The sequence below is a fragment of the Gracilinanus agilis genome, chromosome 2, assembly GCF_016433145.1.
Source record: "Gracilinanus agilis isolate LMUSP501 chromosome 2, AgileGrace, whole genome shotgun sequence".
NCBI classification, from domain to species: Eukaryota; Metazoa; Chordata; class Mammalia; order Didelphimorphia; family Didelphidae; genus Gracilinanus; species Gracilinanus agilis.
This window is the reverse complement of record NC_058131.1, coordinates 720,694,779-720,709,505: the sequence shown is the minus strand read 5'-3', so window position 1 is coordinate 720,709,505 and position 14,727 is coordinate 720,694,779. Positions and strand designations below refer to the sequence as shown.

The 14,727-nt window shown below is 64.6% G+C and overlaps 1 protein-coding gene across 1 annotated transcript; it reads left to right on the top strand.

The window, feature by feature from the left end:
- Positions 1-2,507: 2,507 nt before the first annotated feature.
- On the top strand, positions 2,508-12,197 carry FAM53B (family with sequence similarity 53 member B). Its single transcript, XM_044660347.1, has 2 exons — positions 2,508-2,553; positions 11,260-12,197. Exons 1-2 carry the CDS (start codon positions 2,514-2,516, stop codon positions 12,195-12,197), a joined length of 978 nt encoding a protein of 325 aa, XP_044516282.1. The 5' UTR covers positions 2,508-2,513.
- The last annotated feature ends 2,530 nt before the right edge of the window (positions 12,198-14,727 follow it).

Sequence of the window (14,727 nt, the reverse complement as noted above, 5' to 3'; positions counted from 1 at the left end):
TTCCCTCCACCCAGACACCGTCCCCCCTCCGTTCTCCTTCCCCCAATCTAGTTTCCTCCCTAATCTGTTCCTTCCTCCAATCCCTTCCCCCTCCCCCAATGCAGTCCCCTAAGATTTCTCGCCCGAGTTCCCCTTTTCCCTTTGGGCGACTTCTTCCGTTCTCCCTGGAGTTCCGGGTCTTCCTTCTGCTCTTCGGTGCCGTGATTTCATCATTTTCTGTTCCTCCTCTTTCTGGCGGTCGCCCTGTTCCCATTTCCTCCCTTTTGCACCCGGCTTTGGGGCAGCGTCACAGTGAGAACGATGCAGAGTGGCCGCAGGCCTTGGCCGCAGAACCCAAGTTATGGAAAGCCCCGGATGTCCGGGACGCGGGCTGGCCTGCTGGGCAGCGTCTTCAGAAGACCCATTAGGACATCCCGTCCAGCAGGCTCCCCAGGAGACGCCCTGCGTTTTGGGGTGAGGAGCGGGACTCCCAGAGCTCCGTGTCACCCCGAGAGATGCCCTGCGTTTTGGGGTGAGGAGCGGGACTCCCAGAGCTCTGTGTTTCGGGGCCCGAGTGGCCTCGCAGGCAGGAGAAGGCCTCCCCAGGAAGAAGGGCCCCCAGATGGAAGGTGCTCCCCGGTCCCGGCTCCCCTCTCCCCAGAAGTCAGTCTGAGGCTGTCACACAGCCGTGGAATCCGCCCTTCGGTTTTTCTTCAATCCCGGAGGCCGGCAGGCTGCTATGGCGGGAAGAAGCCTGGCCGGAGACGGCCGGCCCTCGAGGGCCTGTCGCTGACTTGCCTGTACAGTGGCGCTAGCCAGGCTTGGACTCGCCACCTCACAAGGAGGCTTGCGTCAGGAAGACCTGAGTTCAAATCCTCCTTTGGGACGCTTTCGAGCTTCTGTCCTGGACAAGTCCCTGGCCTTCTCCCAGCCTCAGAAATAGGAAATAATTTTAGGGTCGGGAACACTAGCAGCTGGGGGGGGGGGCCGGGGGCAGCTCCTGGGGGCCTCGGGGAGCCGAGTCCTTCTGTCCTTCCGCCTCTGCACCCTTCCTGCCGTATTTACCCGCCGCGGCCTCCTTAGGTGACCTCGTCGCGGGCCGGCACATCCAGCGGCCCGAGAGTGGGGCCGGCCGAGGGGCTTCTGCGTGCGGAGAGGCAGACCCCAGACCTGATTAGAGCCCCCTGTGGGGGGAAGCCTGTGGGAGGGAGCGTGCCAGGCTGCGGGGCCGGAGCGGGGAGACGGGAAGCCTCCGTTTCCTTTGGGCCTCGTCCCTTGTCAGGCCTGGGCCCGACGGTCAGTGTCGTGGGGCCTGGAGGCCGTTCCGGGGTCTGGGAAGCACTCCTGAGCCGAGAAACCACAGCCAGGGCGGGGGCAGGTGGCTCTGAGCCCCCCGCCCAGACAAGAGAAGACGCTCCTCGTCCTCCCCCTCCACCCGGGTTCGAGGCTTTGCACCTCACAAGCCTGGACGGTGGCTGCCCGGGTCTCCGGATCCCCGTTTGGCAGAGGAAACTGAGGCCCAGAAGCGTGACCCACCACGGGTGGGGGTGGGGCAGATCTGGAGGCAAGACTGGACTGCGAGCGACAGAAAGAGGCCCGACTTTGCAGTCGGAGGGACCCGAGTTCCAATCCAGCTGGGACGCTTCATTCCGTGTGCCTCGGCGGGTCTCCAGTTTCCTCCTCTAAAATGAGGAGACCGAAGACAACGGAGCCTCCTTGGTCTGGGCCTGGGCTTTGGCGCAGGGGGTGGATGGCGGCCCCAGCTATGGCCGAGGGGGCGCCCTGAGAGGGGCCGGGGCAGGGGCAGGGGCGCCTCTCTTCTGTTTCAGCCCCAAGAGGAGTCGGGGGGCTGGGGCCCACCTGCAAGGCCCCGGGGCGCCCTGGCACGTCCTGGCACGTGGGCACGCTCAGCCCTGCCCGGGCCGGCCCAGGTTCTGTTTCAGAACTCCTCAGTGGCGTTTGTTCAACCGCCGCCTCTCCGGCCTCCTCCCTCGCCCCGTCCTGCCAGGAATCACCCTTAAAGGGATGGAATCCCAGCCTGGGGAGATGCTGGACAAAGGGGCCTGCGCCTTGGGGCGCTGAGTATTAGGGGCGCCACGCGTTAGGGGCCTTGCGCCTTAGGGGCGCTACACATTAGGGGCCCTGAGTGTTAGGGACCTGCCCTTTAGGGGCCCTGAGTATTAGGGACCTGCCCTTTAGGGGCCCTGCCCATTGCGGGCCCTGTGCATTAGGGGCCTGCCCATTGGGGACCCTGCATGTTAGGGGCGCTGCCTGTTAGGGGCCCTGAGTATTAGGGGCCCTGCCCATTGGGGGCCCTACCCATTGGGGACCCTGCCCATTGGGGGCCCTGCCTATCTGTTAGGACCTGCGCATGGAGGGGCTCACGCCGCCGGCCCCTGCTCCCCCCCTTGCCGCTCCCCTCAGGGGTAGCTTCCGAGGGGGCCGGGGCCGGCGGCCGGGGCGAGGGGGCCGCTTCTCTCAGACTGTGAGACATCAACCGCTTCTCTGGTTGTTTTCAGCAAACCCCAAAGAAGATGAGTCAAGGACCCACCCTTTTCTCCTGCGGAATGATGGGTAAGTAACTGAGGCTTCCGCCCCGTCCCCCGTTCCCAGCGGCTCCATTGGGCAGGCAGGGGCACCCCCCAGGATCCCGGGGGCACCCAGCTTGTGGGGACCCCCCGGGGGGGCCAGGAGGACCCAGAAGAGGGAAGGCGATGGTGCTTTAGAGAAGCCTAGAAAAGTCCGGCACCCCATTTGGCCTGGGGCATCGGGGGGTCCTTCTGGGCCTCCTGCTGTTTCCACAAGAGGGTCTCACCCCAAAGATGAGGCGTTCTCTGTATCAGGAGCTCAGGCAGGAAGGGGCTTCCCCGGGCGTTCAGGGACTAGCATTTGGGGGGGCCATTTCCCAGGGGCTCGTTTCTGGAGCCGCTTCAACCTGGGGAACCCCCTGGGTCTGCAGCCTGTCTTTAGGAAGGCCCTTGGCTGGGGGGCCAAGAGAGCCCTTTTCACCGGGCTGCCCACTATGGGGGGGGGTGGCCAGAGGCCCCTCCAAGTCCAGTTGCTGTCATCCAGGCCTGGCCTGGAGTTCCCTTTTCCCCTCTGCCCCTTGCCACGGGCGAGCCTCATGGAGCCTCTGCAGTGCCTCCCCCGGGAATGAGGGTGTTGGACGAGGTGACCCCCGAGGTCCCCTCCAGCTCCAGACCCGAGACCTCAGGATCCCTGACACGGCCTCGGGCCGCCCGTCCCTACCTTCTGGGAGCAAGAAAACGGCCCCAGAGTCCCTCGGTGTGTCCTCGGTGCGTCTTTTGTCCAATGTGGGTCCGAGGCAGGGTGACCTGGGGGGGCCTGAAGCGGAGCATGGCCAGGCCCTGGTGGCCCCGGGAGCCTGCTGGCCCCCGCCGGGTCCCTGCCGTGCTCCGGGGGCCCCCAGAGGAGACTCCTCTCCCTCCGCACCCCGCTTGGTCAGGCCAGGCAGGAGGTGGCGGTTCTCTGGGCATTGCCGGCGGCGGTCGGGCTTTTCCCTTCTTTGGGTGGGCCTGGGCCGCTCGGCCTTGGCAGGCACGCAGGGCCTTTATGGGAAGGAGGGCCGCGAGGAGCCCCATTCCACGTGGGCTAAGGCCTTCCTCCTGGGGGGAGGCAGAAGGGGCTGAGCTCCCCTCGTGGTGGTCTGGCCGCAGGCCCCATCCGCCACCCTGGTCAGAGCCCCCTTAGCCTGCCAGGGAACCCCACGGGGCACCCCAAAGGATAGCCTGGCTTTCTGCCGGGAAAGGGTACCAGGAGCGAGTCTGCTCCTTGCTCCGGCTCACGGGCTCAGATGTGGAGGAAGGCGGCCCTGGCAGCCGTGGGCTAGAGCAGAGGCCCCGGTCAGGGAGCCCAGACCCGCCTGCCCAAGGGGGCCCTTTGATCCTGGCCTCCGCAGCAGGGCTCGGCTCCAGCCTTTCTTGACAGCCGGGACGCCTGGGCAGGGCGGCCTCTTTTTGCAGGGCTTCCAGCCTCGGCTATGCCGGTGGAGGAGGTGAGGAGACGGAAGCTCTCGTTCACCCGCTGGTTCCCCTTCCTGCCGGCCCCAGCAGCGCTCCCGAGTCCCCGGACTTTTTCTGATCTCCCCACAGATGGTCCCAAGTGGATGCTCTGAGGCCGACCATCAACCGAGTTCTCCTTTGGCTTCCCGGCCTGGGAGGAAACGCAGTCCAGGAAGAGTCCATTCCACAGAGCCTGGGCCAGCCAGAGCCTCGACGAGCCAGACTCCGGGGGCAAATGGGCCGCCCCAAGAGGCGGCCGGGGCGCGAGGGGCTTCTCCAGCCGAGGCCAGGCCCAGCCACCCTCCTCGAGCAGCTCGGCCTTCTGGGTGGCCCTCTCTATCGTGGAAGGTCTCTGCTGGGCCCTAGTGGCGTGGCGGCCTCCGCCCTAGTGGTGACCGCCGAGGGGCAGACCTGGGGAGACTCGGAGCTTTCGGAGAGGCTTGAAGGCTTCTAGGGTTGAACCATGCCGAATCCCAAATTGTGATCGTCGCCTGGCTTTGGACGCAAAAGGCGAATGTTCTGCCTCTATCGATGGTGCCCTCCCACAGGAGCTGGGCCAGCGGGGGCCAGCGGGGGCCAGCGGCCCTTTGTCCCTCCAGGGCCTCCTCTTGAGCCTCCAGGTGCTGAGCCTGGTGGGGAAGGAGGATTTAGGCCCCAAGAAATCCCGCCATCATGTCAGCCTAAGACGGCGGGCTGGGCCACACTGGCTGCTTCATCCGCCCTCCCCAGCCTCCCCAGATCAGAAGGGGCCCGGACAAGCCAATCCCTTCTAGTCAGCCCCGTGCTGCGGGGCTTGTGCCGCTCCTCCCAGAGGACACCCATGAGAAGACCCCCCAAGGCGCCCGCATTCAGAGCTCTGACTTGCCGGGATCCCCCTCCAATTGCCCCTCTCTCCAGGCTGTTCCGTCGGGTCCCTTCAATTTCTGAACTGGAATTCTGAACGCTCCATCTCCAGGACTCCGTATTGTGTTCTGCGGACAGCTTCTCCGGCCGGCCACGTGGTGCTGCGCCGCCCCTGCTTTTCCTCCCCGGCCTCCAGGTCTGCCTCCTGCCCTCAGGCCCCCTCACCGTGCATCGTGGATAGGCAGATGTTCTTTTGTTTTGTTAAAGCCTCCCTTTCATCCTGGAACCCAAGACCGAAGAGCGGTCAGGGTTCGGCCATGGGGGTCAAGTGACTTGCCCAGGGTCACCCGGCTAGGAAGGGTCTGAGGCCAGATTTGGACCCAGGACCTCCTGTCTCTAGGCCTGACTCTCCGTCCACTGAGCCCCCCAGTACAAAATATTCTAATCTCTCTGGCCAAATGGAAGCCCTCCAATCTGCCACACTAAGAAAGCCCCTTGTATGGGGTCAAGAAGGCCTGGAAGGAAAGAGACGCCCAAGAATTCAGGTGAAGCCCAGCAACCTGCGTGTCCCAGAAAGGCTACTCGGGGCATCCGTCCACCCATCCACGTCCGTCCCGTCCTGGGGCCGCCACAAAACAGGAGCCCTGTTTTAAGGAAAGGGCGAGGAGAATGGAAAACCATAATGGCTGTCATCAGTTATTCATTCATGTAAAGTATTTCCCAGGAAAAGAACCCAGAGGAAAGCGGAAGGGAAGGATCATCCATTGGGACGAGGGGCTCCCTGCCTGGGCTTGGCGGCTGCCCTGTGGTCTGCTCCCTGCGTGGAAGCCTGGGCCCAGGCCGCCTCCCCAGCCGCCTCCCGAGGTCTTTGTAGGAGGAGAACCGACCCGACGGGCCGGCAGAGACGGGCCGGGCTTGACCGCCGCTCCTGGGGCCTTCGCAAAAGCCGCTTCCTGGCATCTCTGCGCGGGTTTCTGTGGCTCCCCAGAGTGGACGACGTAACGGGTTTCCCTTCAGGAGCCGCCCACGAGACCGTCTCTGAGATCCTGTTTGTTCCCGAAATCGGGGAAAGGAGCCTCTTTTTCAGGCAAAGGGGCAGAAATTCGTGTTCTTGGGCCTCCCCCGCCCCATCCACGGCCTGGAAAATGGCGCCTCTTTGCCAGGAGAAAGGAGACGTGAACGTCCGGTCGGTGATGAGGTCTCTGGGGCTGCCCCAGGAGGAGGCGATCCACGGAAATGGAGTTAGTTAATCGTAAACGTTTCCTTCGTGGCACCCAAGATTCGGGCCGGGCACGGCCGGGCGTTCTTTACAGCGAGGCGCGTGGGGAAGAGGCCGGCCTGCTGGCCCGGCCTGGGGCCAGAAATAGCCACATGAGGGGCGCAGATGGAAGACACGACTTCCTCCGTGTCCGAGCCGTCCCGGCGTGGAGGGGCTGCCTGGGGAGTCCGTGCGTGCCCCCCGTGGGCACTGCCAAGGAGAGGGGAAACAGCCTCTGCCTTCCCAGAGCCCCCACCGGACCGGGTCAGACCCCTCTGACTGGCCCGGGAAGCCCCGGAGCGCCAGGGGGCAGGAAGGCCGTTTCCGAGGAGTGAGGAAAGAAGCAGGAGGCACGCGTGGGCAGCGGGCAGGCGAGGCCATCTCCAGGCCGCCTGCGGCCCAAGCCGGCCTCCCCGAGCCCAGGTTCCAGGAAGAAGGAGATCTCATGGAGCCATCTTGGGGAACACGCCCGCCGTTCTGGCCGAGATGCTGTGCATAAATCGGGGTACTCAAAGCGGCTTCGGGGGGCCCTGCCTCTTAGCTCAGGGCTCCCACAGAGCAGAATCTCCAAAGGGCGTGAGGGACGGAGCGTTCTCCATCAGAGGCGCCCGTGGGATGTGCAGAAACGTGGCCAAGCGGCGGGCGCGAGAGGCCCAGGCCCAGACGGGCAACCCCCAGGAAGAAGGGGGCGCCCCCAGCCCCCCGCATCCTGCCGGTCCAGAGGGCTCTCGATGTGCCCATCAGAGGCGGGCCCCATAGACGTGCCCTCCGGAGAGGCCGAGCCTTCTCGGCATTTTGTCCTTCTAGGCCTTTGCAACAGGAATCTGAAGCACAATAACGTAACGCTCCATCCTGGCGGAGGGGTTAGACCCCATTTTTCTTTCCTCGGGGATGAGCGGAGGAAGGGTCCGGCTGCCCTCCTGTTACGGTCGTTCTAGGCCCAGATGACGGCCCTCTGACCTCAGGCGTGGCACCCCCACCAGGCACTGCCCCCTCGTCTCCTCCTGCGCCTCAGTGGAGGTGGGGAGACCCACCCAAGGTTGTGGCCGGGCCCTCCTCACCCCTCGGCCTCCCCCAGGGCCCTTCCCGTCCTCTGCGCGCCGACCTCCTGCCTTATAGAGAAACTCGGGCTCTCCCGCTGGGGGCCTCCTCGTCCCTCCTGCGCGGTTTGCACCAGGCAGAGCCTCTCTCCGATGAGGGCCTCCTTGCCAAGGCTCCGTCTTCCTCTCGTCCCCCTTCTTTTAGGCTTTCCCTCCCTGCTGCCTGCAGGGATCCCCTGAACTCTCCCTCGATCCTCGGGCTCTGCCCTCGGCCCTTTGCGGCCAGCCTCCCCGGAAGGCCGATGGGCAGCGCCACGAGGGCACTTCGCACCGCCCGGCCCGCAGGAAGCGCTTCGCCACGTTTCCTGCTGGAGGGAGCCTCAAAGAGGAGCTCGGCCAGCCTCCTCGTGGCCAGAGGGGACGCCGAGGCCCGGAGGAGGGCAGAGCTCGGGCCGGAGCAGGAAGGCCAGCCTCGCTGGTCACCTTGGGCCAGGCGCTGCCCTGCTCCGTCCGGGGCTCCCTGGCCAGGTCCTTCTCCTTTCTAAGTTCCCCAAGTCCGGCCTCTGGGCCGAGCACCGGGCCGAGTCCCTGATCCAAAAGGAGCTTTTCGGACTGGCCTGCAGCTCCTGCGTCTGCCCTCCGCCTTCTCCCCGGCCTCGACCCAGCCAGGGGATCCTCCGCCGTGCTGGTGGGCCGCCCCTCGGGTAGCCTGGAGAGCAGAGCATGGTCCGGCTGGGCCCTGGGGTTCTGGGGTTCCGATCCGGCTGGGAGAGGAGGTCTCCGCTCTGGCGATGATCCCGCGCTCCGCTGCTGCTTCTTTTTGCTCTTGTACGTTTTCCTTGGAAAACTCTTCCTGGGACTCCCCATCAGGCAGGGCAGGTGCCGCCGGCATCTGGGGGCTCCCTCCCAGGCCCGGGACCCCGAATTCTCTCCTTCTCCTTGGGGGGGCTCCGTGCTCCGAGGAAGCCGGCCGTCCCCCCCGGCTGTGCCGGAGCTGGATTGGGGGCTCCCCTGGGGCACGTGGCCGCTGCTGGCTCGCCTCCTGAGGAGAGCTAAGAGGAAACTCGGGTTTGCGCTCTTTCTTCTGTGGGTTCCACTGTGGCCTCTGACTCTTCCTCACTGGGGGCCTGCGCAAGTCCCTGGAGCCCCGTCGCCTGGCCCTTCGGGCTCTCCTGCCTTAGCATTGTTGTTCCAGAGACAGGGCGACGGGTCCGAGCAGGAGTCGAGCGGAGACGGCGTGCCTGGCCCTCCCCGGACGTTGGCACACAGCCGTGCCCGGCTCAGCCACCGCCCCGGGGCGGTCTTTAGAAGACTGACCTCTGTTTGGGCCGCGGGGCCGGCCGAGGGAGCCCTCCGGGCCCTCTGGACAGGGTGCCGTCCGGCCCGTTTGCCCGGAGCCTTTGGCGCTGTGCTGGCTTCTCCTGTCCGGCGCGCTGAGCCTCCGAAGGTCTCGTCCCTCCCGGGGCCAGGCGGGGGCCTCGCGCTGACCCCGGACTTTCCTCGTGGCGGCTGGACGTCTCGGCCGGAGAGAGGCGATGAAAGCGGGGCGCGCTGCAGCCTGAAGTGCAGGGAGGGGGCGCCGGGGCCCCGTTTCCTTTCCAGAGGCTCCTGGGAATCACTCTGGCAGGCTGCACCGTGCCAGGGGAGTCGGGGTTCGGGGGGACCCCAAGACAAGAAGAGGGGGCGGAGGAGAGGGCAGCCGTCAGGCGATGCGCCTGTGTGTGCCGGGCGGCCCCCCGCTTCTCGGGAGCTCCCATTCGGGGGGCCGCCGAGCGCGCTTGTCCACGCGGACGGACGATGGTGGCTGCGTCCGAAGGCCTCGCCTGCCCTTGCCTCGGCCGCAGGGCCTGGACCTGGATGTGGGAAGACCTGAATGGAGGCCCCACCTCAGCTCCAGCTGCGCTCCTGCTCTGGAAGTGGGGGGCCCTCGCTCTCGTCGAGCTCTGGCCTCTGCTGGCGGGGGGAGGCCCGGGGCTGCCCGCGGGCTTTGGGAGAGTCGCCGTATGGACGTGGGGTCCGGCTTCGGGGCGCCTCCTTGTGGGGGGCCTCCTGAGGCCCAGCCAGATGTCTGAAGTCGGCGATGGGGTCCTCGCGGGGGCTCCCGTGTCTCGTGCCGAGGCTCCGGGCCTCCTCCCGGTCCGGGGGAGAAGTCGGCGCCCGGCCGGACGCTGCCCATCGCTCTCTGCCTCGTCGCCTGTCCGGCCTCACGAGGTGGCCGCCGAGGACCTTCCGGATGGGCCTCAGCCTGGGACGAGCCTCCAGAGCCCGGGGAGATCCGCCCTCAGGGCCGGCCTCTCTCGGAGGGGCCTTTCCCAGACCCGGCCGGAGCCCCTCCCCGCGGCAGGCGGGCTCCCCCGGCCTCTCCGGCTGGGGGCCTCCTCTCGGACTGTCCCTGCAGGAGGCCTCCGGAAGGAGGCAGCGAGGGAGACGCCAACACCCGGCCCCGGCTGAGGGGGGAGCTCGTGGACGGGCCTGGAGCAGTTTGGGGGGACACGGGGGACGCTCTCACCTCGGCTGCCTTGTCAGGGGACCTCGGAAGGCAGCGTGGCGCGGCGGGAAGAATGCAGCCTGCGCGGCCTCGAGACCGAGGTTCGAATCCCGCCACGAGCCGCCCTTGCAGCCTTAAGCGAGGTGTTTGTTCTCTTGGCCTCAGTTTCCTTCCTGCAGTGTCCAGGCCGCGGTCTGTCCTGCCCTGCGGCCCCGGGGTCTGGGCTCACGTCCCAGCTCTTGGCGGATGAGCCTCGTCACCTTGGCCTAGTCACGGCACCCACAAAATGGGCAGAGCTGTCGACTCTGAGGCCAGAGATGGGGTCTTCGTCCGTATCGGGGGGCCGAATCCGCACGCATTCATCCGGCACCTGTTCTGGGGGGCTCTGCGCCAGGCCCTGGGGCACCATCTGTGGCCTCCAGAAGCCGGGACGCCCCCCAAAGAAGCAAAGCGGCCTCGGGGGGCCCGGCTCCCCGGCCCTGCCCCGCCGCCCGTTCCTCCCGCGCTGGCCGGTGGCCCAGCTAGAGCTCGGGCCGCTGAGGTGGGCAGGCTGGACGGAGGGACGGCCGCCCGACGGAAGCCACTCGGGCTCCGCGTCTGCCGCCTTCCACACTAGGACACGTGTTGTGAGGTGTATTTGGGGGGCCGAGGAGGGCTGAGCTTCCGGGGGCCGAGGGGCGCCCCGACGGCTCTAAAGGCCTCAGTAATCGCCGTTGAAAGGAAGAAAGCGGCCTCACGTGTGACTCAAGCGGGCCTTTCTCGGTCCCGCGGCCCTGCGGCGGGACAGGACAGGCCGGAGCTCGTGTGGCCGTCCTCGAGCGGTCCGTCGGCCTCTGCCCCAGCCCACCCCAGCCGTGCCGTTCTCCCTCCCCCACGGCCTTCCAGGGTGGGGGCTCGGGGCGGCCCTTCTGAGGGCCGGGGGGGGGGGCTTTGCTTGGAGCTGTCCGAGCAGGGTCACTCTGGGCAGCTGGTCAGCTTAGCTGGGCACGAGTCCCGTCTCGCCCCTCGGCGATAGCCCTGCCAGGAGCCGCGTGTAGTGGGGCGGAGAGGGACTGAGCTGAGAAGACGCGGTAGTCCGGCCCCCCCTCGGCCCGGTCCAGAGCCCTTTCCTGGCCCCCCTCGGCCCGGTCCAGAGCCCTTTCCTGGCCCCCCTCGGCCCGGGTCCCCCTCCCTTTGGAGGGCGCGTGCCAGGCAGAAAGGGAGCGAGCCGGCTCTGAGCCGAGATGCCCGAGTCCGTCAGACAGCAGGAAGCACACAGACGAGGCGCCGCTCCTGTGACTGGCTTAGGCTGAGCTCCGTCCTTCGTCCCACCTGGCAGCTTTTCGTAGGCCCTGGCCTCAGTTTCCCCATCTGTAAAACAAGGGATGGCCTCGGCAGTCCTGTCCCCCCTAGATCTGTGACTCCCCATCCCTGGCTCCAGGGCGTTCCTTTAGGCCTGGGGAGCCCAGAACGGAGCCCGGCGTCAGGAGGCCTCCTCCCAGGACTAATCGGGCCGGGACGCCTCTCCCCATGGAGCCTTCCCAGCTGTTTGGGTTGAAAAACGATGGCTTTGGGTTTCGGTGGTAACAGAGCGAGGCCAGTCTGGAGGCCGTCTTAATGCTTGTCTGTTTTCTGTTATTTGTGAACTAGAAAATGGCAGATGGAGAGACCTTGACAGGAAGTGCCCTCTTCAGCTGGACCAGCCGAGCCCTAGTATCTGGGACTGCCTGCCCGAGAAGGGTCCGGACAGCTCCCTCTGGTCAAGGGAGGCGGCGGCTACCTGCTCGGTGACCAGCCTGATCAAAGACCTCAGCCTTAGCGACCACAACGGCAACCCGTCCGCGCCGCCCAGCAAACGGCAGTGTCGCTCCCTGTCCTTTTCCGACGAGCTGTCCAGCTACCGGACAGCATGGCGGCCGCTGGGGTCCAAGGTCTGGACGCCCGTGGAGAAGAGGCGCTGCTACAGCGGGGGCAGCGTGCAGCGCTACTCCGGCGGCTGCTACCCCATGCAGAGGAGCTCCAGCTTCAGCCTCCCCTCCCGCGCCAACACGCTCTCCTCCTCGTCCTCCTCCTTCTCGGACCCGGCCGGCTCTCGTGGCAGATGGGGCGGGCAGCCCTGCCTCGGGGTCCTGGGGTCAGCTGCCCATGGGCAGGCTGGAGACGTGTGGCCCAGCGATCCGGCTTCCATCCAGCGGTCCCTCTCGTGCTCCCACGAGCGGTTCTCGCTTTCCGAATATTGCTCCCCCTCCGCCAGCAGCACCCCTGCCTCCACCCCAGAGCTGGCACGACGATCGAGCGGCCTGTCCCGGAGCCGATCCCAGCCTTGTGTCCTTAATGACAAGAAAGTGGGAGTGAAGCGGCGGCGGCCCGATGACCCTCAGGAGCTAAGGCCCTCCCTGGACCTTGCCAAGATGACACAGGTAAGGCCTCTCTTAGCCCTGAGCGGGCAGCAGAGGGAGACCAGGGCCCCGAAGGGGAGGCTTTGTCTTGGGAGGGGCCAACGATTGTCCAAGCAGTCCAGGCCTGGCCAGGAGCCTCCCTCACGGAAAGAGACTCCCCCAGGAGAAGTCCCCGTGGCGAACGACTGAGGTACTAATGCTTCGTCGTGGGTGCCACCCTCTTGGTAAGGCCTCGCTTCCCAGGGAAGCTGATTTCCCAACCCCTCGCGGGAGCTATCCCTCCCGCTCCCTTCTTTGAAAGGTGGACTTCCATCTCTGGGCCACTGCATCGCTTGGGAACGGCACCTTTTTTTAGGGTTCCCCCAGCACCTTCCAGGTCAACTGCGACCCCTGAAAAAGTGAAGCACCATTTTCCTCTAAGGCCTGGCCGTGATGGACAGTGAGACAGTAGAACAACAGTGACCAGGAGAGTTCTTAAAATAGCTCTGGCTTGGGCGCCCTCCCTCCAGCATTTCCTTACCAGGAAACTCAGCCTTTAGTTGCAGAAGGAAATGCCAGGGACCAGTGAGCCTGGGGCCTGCACTACCCTGGGCCTGAGAGCAGGGGTTATGGCGACCAAAGCGGGAGAGAAAGAAGGCGAGTTCAGAGATTCCTGGGTTCATCTCCGTGACAAGAAGGTCCGATCGCTGGCTTCCCCGTCGCTTCTCTCGCTGTCAGAACTGTGAACCCCAGACAAAGAACTCTCACAGCCCCAACCGTCTCGCTGAGCCTGGCTCTGTTTTGTCTTAGAGTCCCGCCTTTGTTAGCATTCATGGCGCCCCTAGACTATTGACTTCAATAATGGAAACCTGGAATGATTGTTGTAGCCTTAAAGTGAAGGCACAAAGACCCCCCCCCCCCATTCATTTGTCAGTCAAGCCCCAGGATTTGGACCCCAAGGCTATGTGGTGCCCATTTCTGGAGGGCTATGTAGTGTCCAAGTGGATTAGAAGCAGAACAGTGGGGGCCAGGGAGTGGGCTCTGGGCTTTACCTTCTCTGGGCTTAAGGGCATGGAGAGAACTTTGGGGAGGAGCAAAGGGAGCTGCCCAGTGTGCTGCCCAAGAGTTTGCAAGAGCCACGCGTTTCTCTTGGTCTCATTTAGACAGTGCTGTGTGTCCAGTCTTGGGAATGCGTAATAGTAGATCGTTCCAGAGTTCGGGGTGACTCGAACGCCATCTTGACTTTAAAGCTCCTAGAAGACTTTTTGGAGAGCTGGCATGGTTCGCCCCTTCTGGGGAGCTCAATCCAGAGGGGGCAGCTCTAGCCGTCCTCCCTCAGTGACTCTGCTTCATACGGACCCTCCCACATTCCTCCCTTCCTTGCCGTTTGGGAGGAGTCTTTCAAGTTGTCTTTCTGCTCTGGGGTGGTTACATTTCTGCCATGAATGATGAAGTTCTTTTTATTGCTGAGTGGGCCGGGCTTGGGCTTTCAGCATCCTTCCCTTGGGCCAGTTTTTTTTTTTTTAAACCCTTAACTTCTGTGTATTGGCTCCTAGGTGGAAGAGTGGTAAGGGTGGGGGGTCAAGTGACTTGCCCAGGGTCACACGGCTGGGAAGTGTCTGAGGCCGGATTTGAACCCAGGACCTTCCCGTCTCTAGGCCTGACTCTCCATCCACTGAGCTACCCAGCTGCCCCCCCCCTTGGTCCAGTTCTGAGAGATGGAATTCACCCTCCCCAAAAGAAGAGGGACTCGCCTCGATGGTAGGGCTCGGCCTCAATTCCATGAACTCGTAGCCCCAAGCTGGGCCCAAGGTGGTCCTTCTTGAGGGAGTTGCACTGGGCCGTGCTGAGTCTTGTGGCCTTTTTGGCATCCCCAACCACCGCCTGCCCATCCGCTTTCCAATCGTTGTTCCTTCTGTTTTTGCTCTCTGCATCCCTTCTTCCTTCCTCCTTGAGAACTTGGATAAGTAGCCAAATGGGGATTGAATGCTTTCACTGGGGCTGGAGCAAATGAGTCATCTTCCCCTTTCCCAGAGCCTTCTAAACTGCAGTCCGCCGAAGGCCGGGAACCTCGCCTTGCGATGACTCCTGGCGGAAGCCTGGGCTCGGCCCTCCCTGCGTGAGAAGCCGCCCGGGCGCTCTTCGGCAGGTCTTTCATTAGCGAATGGGCCAGAGGGAGCAAGAGCAGCTCACGCCCATGACGATGTTTTATTGGCCTCGAGCGAGCTGGAAGAACCCCAGGGGCGTCCCGGGAGACTTTTCGGGTCCTGGAATGGGGGGAAATGACTTAACCTAGTTGGTTAGGCCTCGCTGTGCCTGGGTTCTAGAGAAGGGCTGCTTCTTCTGCTCCCAGAAGGGGAGTGGGGGGGAGGGGATGAGATGGAGACGCCATGAATGCAAACAGGTTCATCCTGGGCCAGAGACTCTGCAAGGCAGAGGAGAAGAGGCTGCAGCCCCCGGCCTAGAGTCCAGGCAGGGGATCTAGAATTCGGAATCTGGATCCTGGGCTTTCAGGAGATGCTCAGAGGACCGGGAGACCTTTTCTAGGCTTTCAGATCCCCAGCCAAGGCCATTGTCCGTACTGCCGCTGAATTTGTGATGGGCCGATGGCTAGGCTTCACTTCTCACTGGACTCTGGGAAATGCCGGCACAGAATCACGGCCAATTCCTCCTCCCTTGACAAAGGCCTGGCGGGCGCCTTGATGGCAACGTGAGAGACGGATCCCCAGAACTGCGATGG